Here is a 12,698-nt window from a genome sequence, read left to right on the forward strand (position 1 = left end):
GGTGATTTTCTATGTAATAAACTTAATAAGTTATAGCATAATGAAAATTGCATAATTATATTTGGACCACCATATATATATAGTGAACCTTGTACCCAAGCCCACAAAGAGCGCAGGGGCCAAAACACCCAAAGTTTATTACACAACCCCTTTTCCACAACAGAACACACAGTGCCTGAATCACCACTAAAATTATTTCTCTCTCTGCTTCTTCTTCCACCTCCACTCCTCACCTGCAAACTCCGTTCTCTGCCTCCCAACTCCGGCTCCCTGAGTGGAGTGAGGTGGCCTCTTTTATATAGCAGCCGGAAGTGCTCCAGGTGCTCCCTATAATTAATATCCAGCAGGACCTGGGTGTGGCGGAAGTGCTGCAAGCGAGTTCAGCTCCTCTTCTGGCAGCACTTCCGGGTGTGGCAGACACGCTGCATACCCCAGTTCCGGAGCTGCCCAGGTGTCCCCTGGCGGTGGCCATGTCGCTCCACAGGGTTGGGCTCCCCAGGTCTGTGGTCCCCATAAAATCCAGGGAGGCTGCCCTCTTGCGTTCCAGGGAAGATACAGGTCTCCCGGTCCCTCCCATCTCGTGGTGTCCTGGTGGGGCAAGGTCCCTGGATGTCTGTCACAATGTACATAATGTGTATGTGTATATATATATATTTAATTTTAAATGTATATGCCTTCCATTTTTGACCCTCAGTCTACACCCAATAGTCCATAATGACAAAGTGAAAACATGTTTACAGAAAGACATGTAAATGTCGGCCATTGTCCAACCTGCTATATCCTAACACAGGGTCACAGGGGTCTGCTGGAGCCAATCCCAGCCAACACAGGGCGCAAGGCAGGAACAAACTCCCGGGCAGGGTGCCAGCCCACCAAAGGGCACACACACCCACACACCAAGCACACACTTGTGACAATTTAGGATTGCCAGTGCACCTAAACTGCATGTCTTTGGACGTTGGAAGGAAACCGTAGCAAAGTCAAATCTGCAATCTCTCTCTTTTTGTATTCAGATTGTTTATTCAGTACGTTGCAGAGAATTCAAGAATTCAGGCTAAGTATTTTGGCAACACGACAACATGAAGTAATTTTAATAAAAATGTCTCTTTTTTTGTAAAGTGATTATGTAATTTCAGTCTCACCTTCATAACCCTAACCAGTAAAAGATGGTCTAAAAGGTGGATTTCTAAAGTGGTATTTTTAAAAATAGGACCTTAAATTTGATTTTCTAAATCCATAGGGAAGCAAATACTGTTCAGAAAATCCAAACTATATGGTAAATGAAACTGCAAATACTTTTTTGTGTTTTTTTATACAGTGTCTAAATGCATCCAGAATATTGTCCTCTCATGGCATGAATATGGAGATGATTCTTACATATACAGATTTCACCTACCTTTGTCCAGCTCTTCTGAATCAGATTGACTTTAAATCCTGCATTGTACATGCATCTGACCTAAGCAAATCAAATGACTCCCACCATGTCCATAAGGAAGAAGGTAGGATTTTCATGGCATTTTTACATATGTATTCGAACAGTGGTTCTCAACCAGGGGACCACGGCCCACTAGAAAGCTCCCAATAAACTTTCAGGGGACCTGCAAGATCCATTCATCCATTATCCAATCCGCTATATCCTAACTAGAGGGTCACGGCGGTGTGCTGGAGCCTATCCCAGCCAACACAGGGCACAAGGCAGGGAACAAACCCCAGGCAGGGCGCCAGCCCACCACAGGGCACACACACCCACACACCAAGGACAATTTAGAATCACCAATCCACCTAACCTGCATGTCTTTAGACTATGGGAGGAAACCGGAGTACTCAGAGGAAAGCCACGCAGAAATGGGGAGAATGTGTGAACTCCGCTGGAGGACCCGAGAAGCGAACCCAGGTAATCCCAACTTGCGAGGCAGCAGCACTACCACTGCACCACCGTGCCACCTGACCTGCAAGACGATGGAACATAATAATAAAACTGTAGCCAAATATTTAAATTTCTAAAATTCAAGCCACATGTTGGAGTGTCTAGCACAAGGTTCACAGTCTGTAATCCTTCTTAAAACCGTCTGTTCTGTCAGTATTCAAAATGTGTTACATATGGCCTGCAATGTTACTTTTCTCAATGGCCCCCTTTTAAAGTGTGTTTCATATATTGATGGTATCTGTGTATAGTTTAGCTGAGTTACATTTACACCTGGCATTAAAAAGCATCACTAGTGTCCACATCGTGTCCCGTGTTTAGTGGTCGCCAGTGTTCATCACACCTACTAACCTGTGGCGAGAATGAGGACGGGTTGCTCATAATGACTCAACAAGAAAATGTAAAAAGGAGGTGGGGGTTACCACACTGTCATAAGGAACTTTAAGGTTTTATCACAATGCCAAAAATATGAGAGTCTTATGAAGAAAATGTCACCTGTCACCTCTGTGTTCCCAGGTGTTAGGGGTGCCTATCTTTCCTAACTGCTGTCATTGTCCTACCCAATGCTGTTTGTCTTTTTCGCTGACTTGATTGTTGTATCTAAAGAGAAACACATTGGCATTTCCATCCACCAGGCCTATCACTGCTGTTCGGTCATACAGTTCCATATGCATCAGTTTTACTATCTGTGTCAACATCTGATGAACAATTTTAATTCGGCAACTGTCTTGGCTTGAAAAATGGATGTGTTTGGTACGTTTAAGCTTTTCCTTGGTGTCCCATACCTTCCATTTTAAAGCAGCAGTGCGGGCAATGTATTTTTTTTAATTTATAGAAAACTAGAGGGCTTTGCCCCCTGCTCGCTTCGCTCCCCAACCCCCTGGCCTGCGTTACGTGCCTGCCACTTTGCATCTCTGCCGCTTGCGTATGTGGATTTCACTTTCACCAAACAACACGTTTTTTAATTCTTGTGAATACGCCTCTTCATTGGGAAGAAATAATACTTTATCCTGATGTCAACACGAATTAGACGATCTACAAGTCTCAGACTTAAAGTTTAAAGCCAAGCAATATCTATATACTTCTGTCATATCACCTGTGTCCATATATTCAATCTCTTTTCGCTGTTCTGTTATTTCACCAAGTAATAATTTACATTTGCTAGCATTAATGACATCTTTACTATTAGTTTTTTGAGAATTTCGAATTTTAGTACATTCATAATCTTTCACCTGCTCTGCCTGTGTATCACGCCAACGTTTTTGAACCCTTTTTTCTTCGACGTTCCACTTTGTCTTCTACTCTTTGTCTTTCATTTCAGACCCCGCTTGGAGCTGAGAGCGCAGGAACTGTGTCTGACAACACCATTCACGCAAATGAAAAGTGATTGCACTGTGGGCGTGGTTGTAAATATTTGAGAGGAGGGCGGGACTTGTCGAAATCTCTTGGCGAAAAGTCTCGTCTCGCGGGACCTGAAATTATCTCGCAGCAGTTCAAATTATCTCCTAGAAGGTCTGGTCCCAGGATCTCCTTTTATAATAGAGAGATGATTAACTTTAGAACACAGTTTTGTGCAGTAAATACATATATCCCGTTGTGACGATGTGGGTTCTGGCTCCACACTCCCTTTGATGTTTGGGAACCCTTGAACCCAACACCGTCGATGTTACCGAGTGAGCTAGTCAGTGAAGGCAATAATTGAGCATCTGAACAAGGGGATGGTTAAAAGTGAAAACAGTGCTTTTATTAAAAAACAGTCAACAAAATAAACAGTGTTCATGTAAAGTACAGTGCTCCAAAAGTTCTTCATTAAATAATCCAATATAAGAACGTGGAGGTTAATATAACAATAAATAGAAAAAAACAATCCTTTAAAACGAGAGGTTAAAATCTTCTTTAGGAAGCAGTCTTTAACACAATAACAAATCCGGTGCTTTTCTGGTAGCGTCTCACCTGCTTATCCCGTTTGGGCCAAGCAGCAGGCAAGACGCTCTCTGCAGCTGCCCTCCTCTACACACACACACACGAGACTGGAGACCTCCCGAACCCTGGCTCCGGTATGGCACTCATCCCAGTCCCTGAGAACTTGGTTTCCCACAACGGCCAGGTCGCCCACGTTGGGGATTCCAGCACCAAGTCTCCCGACTTCCGCTGCTTTTCCATGGCCTCTCTGCGGCCAGTCGCCTTCCCTTGGTCACTCCCGCTACCTGATCGTTCAGCGGGAGCGACATCAACACAAACACCTGGGTGTCGCCTAACACCCAGCTTCCACACAGCTGTCCATGAGCTCATTCGCTCGCGTCCGTCCTGGCTCTTCCGCAGCTCTCTCTCTCTTACCGACCTGCTTCCTCTCCTGCTCCCGGTAACCTCCGTCCTCTCCTTTCCTTTCTATCTCCATTTTTTTCCTCCCCACAACCGACTCGCGCTTCTTTTTAAATGACGAGGGCCACAGCAGCTGCAGCATTAGCCACGGGACAATCATGAATGTGGGCAGTTCCTCACCTGTGCACTAGGTGAGAAACGCCCAACCCCTTCTGATCGTCCCGCAGCCCACTATGGCCCAACGTCCCCTCGCTAAGCCGCGAGCGCATCGATTACTTATTTAAAATGAATGGCCTTTGCTTAGCGAGCTGTGGACCCATAACACCACACCCGTGTTTGAGAAGAAATAACTTGAACTTCAAAAATATCAAACTTATCCTTTAAGGCAGGGCTTCTCAACCTTTTTTCAACCATGGCCCTCTTTCGACCTCGTTTTCTTCCTGTGGCCCCCCTGTCTTACCGGTAGAAAGGTAGCTATTTAAATGTTTTGTTTGTAAATAGAACCTGTTTTGTTATAACACCATACAATTTATTACATTATAATGCAAATTACATACAATAATTTTGTTAATTTATAAAATACAAAAATGTACACTTTAAGTATTTCTCGCTTGATGACCAGAAACAAGTTTTTTTTTTTTTTTTTTTTTTTATTAATTTTATTACAAATCAAAAAATAGCAACCACATTTTTACAAAAAAAAAAAAAAAAAGAATTATGCTAAGAACAGATCGATCCCCACCCTTGAGAGAGAGAGCAAGCCAAACGGTGTAAAATTTAAGGCTTTTAAAAATACCTAAATCAACAAATTCTCTGTGCTTTATAAATCATTTCAAAATATTACTGATTAGATCCTGCCATGTTTTGAAAAAGTCTGCACAGATCCTCTAACTGAGTATTTGATTTTTTCCAATTTTAAATAATATAACACATCAGTTTCCCACTGACTTAAAAGAGGAGAGTTTGGGTTCTTCCAGTTTATCAGAATAAGTCTGCGTGCCAACAGTGTAGTGAATGCAATCACAATTTGTTTGTCTTTCTCCACTTTAAGACCCTCTGGAAGAACCCCAAACACAGCTGTTAATGGGTTAGGAGGGATTGTGAGTCCAAGACTGTCTGAGAGGTAATTAAAAATTTTTGTCCAGAATAATGTTAATTTGGAGCAGGCCCAGAACATGTGACCTAGTGAGGCTGGGGCTTTTGCAGCGCTCACAGGTTGGATCATGCCCTGGAAACATTTTGAGAGTTTTAGTCGAGACAGATGTGCTCGATATATAATTTTGAGTTGTATAATTGTATGCTTTGCATATGGAGCTTGAGTGAATTCTCTGCATTGCTACTTTCCACTCCTTTTCTGATATATTAATTGAGAGGTCATTTTCCCAGTGTCCTCTTGGATCTTTGAAAGGAAGGGATTGTAAAAGGATTTTATATATTGTAGAGATGGAGTCTAACTCCTTGAAATTGAGCAATAATTTTTCCAGCGTGGATGAGGGTGCAAGATGAGGAAAATCTGGAAGGTTCTGTTTAACAAAGTTCCTGATTTGAAGATAGTGAAAGAAATTTGTAGCTGGAATGTTAAATTTGGAATGTAATTGTTCATAGGATGCAAAGACGTTGTCTATATAAAGATCTCTAAGCAAGTTAATTCCAAATTTTTCCAGATATTAAAACTGCATATGTTTGTGAGGGTTGAAAGAGGTGGTTCTTTTGCAGGGTGCCACAGAAAGAAGCTTCTCCGTCTTAAAATGCTTTCTACATTGGTTCCAGATTCTAAGTGAGTGGAGCACAATTGGGTTATTAGTGTATTGCCGATAACGTGTGTTTATTGCAAAGAAGTACTGCATGATTTTACTTCTATTGTCCATGCCTGTGTATGTTCTTCTATTTGTGTCCAGGTTCTTATCGACTGTATATTTGCCCAGTAATAAAACTGGAAGTTAGGTAGAGCCATGCCGCCTTCTGCCTTTTGTCTTTGTAGGGTCGCTCTTTTGATGCGTGGATGTTTAGAATTCCAAATAAATGAGGTTATTGTTGAATCTAATTGCTTAAAGAACGATTTATTAATGTATATTGGTATGTTTTGAAATAAAAAGGAGCTTAGGAAGAATATTCATCTTAACAGTGTTAATTCTTCCAGCTAGTGTGAGATGAAGGGTTGACCATCTATGCAAGTCTTGTTTAATTTTTTCCATGCAGACACGAAATTTTGTTGATAAAGAGCTTTATGTTTACTTGTGATGTTTACCCGAGGTATTTAAACTGTTCTGCAATGATAAAAGGAAGGGTGTCTAATCTAATATTATATGCTTGCGAATTCACCGGAAAGAGTACACTTTTATTCAGATTAATTCTGAGACCAGAGAGCTTTTGAAATTCTGTGAGTGCTGCTAAGACTGCAGGCACAGAATTTTCTGGGTCCGATATATACAGTACCATGTCATCTGCATATAATGAGATTTTCTGTTCCAGTCCTTCTCTGCTAATCCCCTTTATCTGATCAGTATTTCGACAATGTATTGCCAGTGGTTCAATGGCAATTGCAAACAGCAGTGGTGACAAAGGGCATCCTTGTCTTGTGCCACGCTCTAGTTTAAAGTAGTCTGAGCAAATGTTATTGATGCAAACTGAAGCTTCTGGGTTAGTATACAGTAATTTAATCCATGCACAAATGTTGGGCCAAACCCAAACTTCTCCAAAATAGTAAAAGGTATTTCCATTCAATCATGTCGAATGCTTTTTCTGCATCCAATGATAATAATATTTCTGGGGTGTTTGATTTAGTTGGTGAGTATATTACATTAAACAGGCGTCAAGATTTGAAGATAAGTGTCGGCCCCTAATAAATCCAGTTTGGTCTTGTGATATTACTGAGGGAGCACTTTCTCCATCCTTCTAGCTATGATTTTAGAGAGTATTTTAACGTCGTTATTCAGAAGTGAAATTGGTCTGTATGATGCACATTGTAATAAGTCCTTATTTTGTTTTGGAAGACAGTGATTAGTGCTTGGCGAAAGGTTTGTGGAAGAGATTGGTTATCTCTGGCTTCTGTAAATGTTGCTAATAGGAGGGAGCTAGCTGAGCGGAGAATTTCTTGTAAAACTCTGCAGGGTAGCCATCAGGGCCTGCTGCTTTTCCACCTTGGAGTGACTTTATAGCATCCAGTAATTCTGATAATGACAGAGGTTTATCGAGCTCCTCCACACTAATAGCGTCAATTTGTGGTATCTGTAATTTATCCAGAAATGCATTAGATTGTATATTGTCTTCTTTAAACTCAGTAGTATATAGGGATTTATAGTAGTCTCTAAAAGTGTACATTATATTTTTGTGTTCGATGATTTTATCTCCATTCGTGTTAGTAATTACGAGATTGCTATGCATATCTTGCTTGTGAATTTGTTGCGCTAAAAGCTTATTAGCTTTCTCTCCATGTTCATAATAATGATGTCTGGATTTGTAAATTAGTTGTTCGGTTTCTTTAGTTGTCAAGAGGTTTAATTCTGAATGTAGAGCCTGCCTCCTCTTATGTAGAGTCTCGCTTGGTAGTCTGGCATGTTCTTCATCTATTTTAGTAATTTCGCTTTTATCTCTGCTACTTTCTTCGCGCGGATTTATTTCTGTGGGAAAGATATGAGATAATCTGTCCTCTTAAGAAGGCCTTAAGAGTTTCCCAGAGTATTCCTGCAGAGATCTCAGGGGATGTATTTGTCTCTAGAAAGAATTCAATTTGTTTGGATATAAATTCAGTACAATTCTCGTCAGCTAATAGAAGCGGATTGAGACGCCATCTGCGGGTGAGTGTATGGGGCTTAGTAATTTCAGCTCCAAGATCATCGGAGCATGGTCTGAAATAACAATAGCATCGTATTTACAAGATTTAATCTTAGGCAAGAAGTTATTATCTATAAAGAAGTAATCAATCCTTGAGTAGCAATGATGTACTGGTGAGTAGAAAGAATATGTTCTTGAATTTGGGTTTAAAACCTCCAGGGATCTGATAAGTTGTGATCAGTTATAAACTTTGTAATTATCTTTGCGGTGTTAGTTGCGTTCCCCTGTGGAGGAAGTCTTATCTAAAAGTGGATTTAGAACACAATTAAAGTCCCCAGCCATTATAAGTTTATGAGTGTTCAGATTGGGAATGGATGCAAATAAATTTTGTATAAATTCCTTATCATCAACATTAGGTGCATAAACATTTATCAAAATCATTTTACAGTTAGATAAGTCTCCCATGACCATCACATATCTCCCTTCAGGATCCAATACTACATCTGATGCTACAAATGGTACTGTTCTATGTATGAGAATTCCCACCCCTCTAGTTTTCTTCGTAAAACTAGAATGGAACATTTGGCCAGTCCAGTCTTTTGCAGCCGGAACTGATCCTTACTTAGTAAGTGGGTTTCCTGTAAAAATACTATTTTAGCATTTAGACCTGTTAGGTGAGAAAGTACTTTCTTTCTCTTTAATTCGTGATTCAGGCCTTTAACATTCCAGCTTACGAAGTTAACTGTCCCATCATGGAGACACTGATTCTGAGTTTTGGTGTCATATTATAGTCTTAACTGGAAGTGAAATAGTTTAGGTCTTAATTTCCTATTCCCCAAGAGTTGTTGCCATGCAGCTTATTATTACGTTGATAGTTATAATTATAAAGATTGATGATAGATTAGATATAGATCAAGCCTGCTCTCTTTCTCTTCCCCTTAACCCCCACCCTCCCTTTTTGCCTCCCCAGGTGAGGCTAAAACCCACTTCATGCAGTCCCAGTCCTCTGACATACCCAGAGACAGAGCACGTCCAAAGCACATCAAGCCCCCATGCAGTGGCGCTTTAAGGTTAAAAGATAGAGATATCTGTTACCAATATAGTCTTTAAAAGAGGAAAAAGAAAAAAAAAAAAAAAGAATTTTGCACTTAATATATATACATATATATATATATACATATACATACATATATACATATATATATATATACATACATACACATATACATATAATCTTCATCAATTTTAGTGCATTAAGATGATATCCCCAGATAATAAACCCAGGTGATGGTGTTAAAGATGTGTCCAAAACAAGCATAACAAGTCTTAATGCAGTAATAGCAATAACAGCAAACCAAGGGTATGATATTGAACAGTCTCATTTAGGGTACACATGAAATAATTAGAAAAGAAAAAAAAAGAGGAGGAAAACGTAATTAAGCACAATAAAACATAAACATTTAGCCCTAGTAATACTAAGTAATGATAAGTAATAAGTAAGTAATAATAATATAAGAATATGAGAATATATGCTGATAAAAACCCGTATTTTAAAACAAATAGATCAGACAGTAGATTATTAATCCTAGCTTTATCATTTACCGCCATGACTCACAATTATGTATCAGAATAGTCCCGGATCAGCTTTCTTAACTCATTTTCTGCCTCCTCCTTGCTAGCGAAAACATAGAAATGACCCTGCCATTCCACTTTCAGTTTTGCCGGATACAGGAGGCCGTATTTGACATTGGCTTGCCGTAGCGCTGTTTAATATTATAGAAGGCGGCGCTTGATAGCTGTTGCTGGAGAGAAGTCAGGGAAGACGAATGTGGCAATCTTCATATATAATATCTTCCTTTTTTTCCTGAGGAGTTCCATCACCTCTAACTTAAATGATAATCGTTCAAAACGGACTATAAAAGATCTTGGTCGGGTCTGACGGTGTTTGATCAGCGTCAGACGCGTAAGCCGCTGCTATCTCAGATTCTGCTTTAAAGTCCCCGATTATTTTAGAAAAAGTTCAGTTGCGAATTTCACGGTTTAAACTTTCTCGATTCTCCGCAGCCTTCAATTCTGACATTATACCTTCTATTCCCATCTTCTAAAGCAGCCAGTCTGTCTCCAAGTTTTTCTCCGAGTTTTTACATTCAACTGACATTTACTGCTCTTTCCTCGGCACTGGCAGCTAGATGTTCGGCTATTTCGATCCGATTCGTGAATGTCTCACTAAGATGCTCCAATCGATCAGCAAGCGTGCTCAGTTTACGAGTTTTTCTCAATGCGCTCTTCAATTTTACCCAGCACCTGTCGAAGTTCAAGTTGTACCTCTTGGACAGCCTTTCATTTGCCTGTTGGATTTCCTGTTTTAATTCCTGTTTCAGTCTCTCAGTGCCTTTGCCGTTGCTTTCTCATTAGCCTTCTCGCTTTTCTTTATATCTTGCCTGAGCTCAGCGAGCAACACTTTCAGTTCAGATAGCTGAAATGTGCCTTCTTGTGCCGTAGATGAAGCAGCAGACTCTGCTGGAGCCGGAGTCCCCGCTGCTCCAGTCCAGCGTGATTGCGTAACTGAAGCCGCGGACCTCCCGGCCTTTTCCAGTTTCAGGTAATCCTCTCCAATCGGCGAGCTATCCACATCTGCACTCACGATCGCACCTTCGCTCCCCTTTTCGCTCTCAGCCGGCGACGATGTAGCGGACCGTGGTCCCGAGGAGTCTGTACTTTCGCCCATCTGATCCAGGTCTGTCTCTGAGAGGCCGGATCTCGAACTAGGGCTTGCTGATCGCAGCTTGGATGTAGCTTTAGTCTTCGATTCTTTCGGACCCCCCTTCTTGTTGGCCATGTTTATATGTGTTTACATATACTGTAGCGGTCCCTCTCGGGTTGAATAAATACAGGATATCTCTGAATAATAAGCAAATAATATGAAAAATAGCACCACTGCTAGCTCCACTTCAGACGTCCATCTCTCGCATCGGACGAGACCAAAAAAAAGTTTTTTTTTAAATCCGTTTTTATTGCTGTGAGGGATAACCGAAGATCACCTCTGTCCTTCATGTTAAGACGATGCGGCGTTTGGCTCAGTAAATAATTCACACCACTGAAACCTGATTCTGCGTTACTACAACACTGGTACGAATTTCACAACACAAATGTGGGAAACTTCATTTCAGACATTGGGGTCTCACATATTTATTTCAGTCAAATTGGTGATGGTTAATACACATGCTTTGCACGTTTTAAGATGAAACCACCCTTTAGAATATCTCAGCAAAGATACTTGAAAGGCTGTGTTCAAGGACCTTCTTTTTTTGGTTTTAACGAAATATGCAAATTTTAAAAGACATTTTTGCATTCTTTAATATTTTGCAAAGTTAGACCCCCGTGACCCTGTAGTTAGGATATAGCGGGTTGGATAATGGATGGATGGGTAGTCTATTGTAAATTTTGAAATGTAAAGATTGATTGATTCGAAAAGGTGCATCCCTAATTTCAAGATAAACTCTCAAATTGAAAATAAAATTTATCCATCCATCCATCCATTCTCTTCCGCTTATCCGAGGTCGGGTCAGCGGGGTAGCAGATTAAGCAGAGAGACCCAGACTTCCCTCTCCCCGGCCACTTCTTCCAGCTCTTCCGGGAGAATCCCAAGGCGTTCCCAGGCCAGCCGGGAGACATAGTCCCTCCAGCGTGTCCTGGGTCTTCCCCGGGGCCTCCTCCCCGTTGGACGTGCCGGAACACCTCACCAGGGAGGCGCCCAGGAGGCATCCTGATCAGATGCCGAGCCACCTCATCTGACTCCTCTCGAGGAGCAGCGGCTCTACTCTGAGCCCTCCCGGATGACTGAGCTTCTCACCCTATCTTTAAGGGAAAGCCCAGACACCCTGCGGAGGAAACTCATTTCAGCCGCTTGTATTCAGCGATCTCGCTCTTTTGGTCACTACCCATAGCTCATGACCATAGGTGAGGGTAGGAGCGTAGATCGACTGGTAAATTGAGAGCTTTGCCTTACGGCTCAGCTCCTTTTTCACCACGACAGACCGATGCAGAGCCCGCATCACTGCGGATGCCGCACCGATCCGCCTGTCGATCTCACACTCCATTCTTCTCTCACTGTGAACAAGACCCCGAGATACTTGAACTCCTCCACTTGGGGCAGGATCTCTCCCCCAACCCTGAGAGGGCACTCCACCCTTTTCCGACTGAGGACCATGCTCTCGGATTTGGAGGTGCTGATTCCCATCCCAGCCGCTTCACACTCAGCTGCGAACCGATCCAGAGAGAGCTGAAGATCACGGCCTGATGAAGCAAACAGGACAACATCATCTGCAAAAAGCAGTGACCCAATCCTGAGTCCACCAAACCAGACCCCTTCAACACCCTGGCTGCGCCTAGAAATTCTGTCCATAAAAGTTATGAACAGAATCGGTGACAAAGGGCAGCCCTGGCGGAGTCCAACTCACTGGAAACGGGCTCGACTTACTGCCGGCAATGCGGACCAAGCTCTGACACCGGTTGTACAGGGACCGAACAGCTCTTATCAGGGGTCCGTACCCCATACTCCCGAGCACCCCCACAGGATTCCCGAGGGACACGGTCGAATGCCTTTTCCAAGTCCACAAAACACATGTAGACCGGTCGGGCAAACTCCCATGCACCCTCCAGAACTCTGCTAAGGGTG

General features: G+C 42.1%; 1 protein-coding gene across 1 annotated transcript in view; it reads left to right on the forward strand.

Annotated features, from left to right (window-relative positions):
- The window catches only part of slc39a6 (solute carrier family 39 member 6), a 72,760-nt gene that overhangs the window by 22,084 nt on the left and 37,978 nt on the right, over nucleotides 1-12,698 (forward strand). The window contains exon 3 of the mRNA XM_039753999.1: nucleotides 1,319-1,499. Within this exon, the coding sequence (XP_039609933.1) occupies nucleotides 1,319-1,499 (181 nt within the window). The remainder of the gene's footprint in view (nucleotides 1-1,318; nucleotides 1,500-12,698) is intronic.

Source organism: Polypterus senegalus, chromosome 5, assembly GCF_016835505.1.
Source record: "Polypterus senegalus isolate Bchr_013 chromosome 5, ASM1683550v1, whole genome shotgun sequence".
In the NCBI taxonomy this organism is placed as follows: domain Eukaryota; kingdom Metazoa; phylum Chordata; class Cladistia; order Polypteriformes; family Polypteridae; genus Polypterus; species Polypterus senegalus.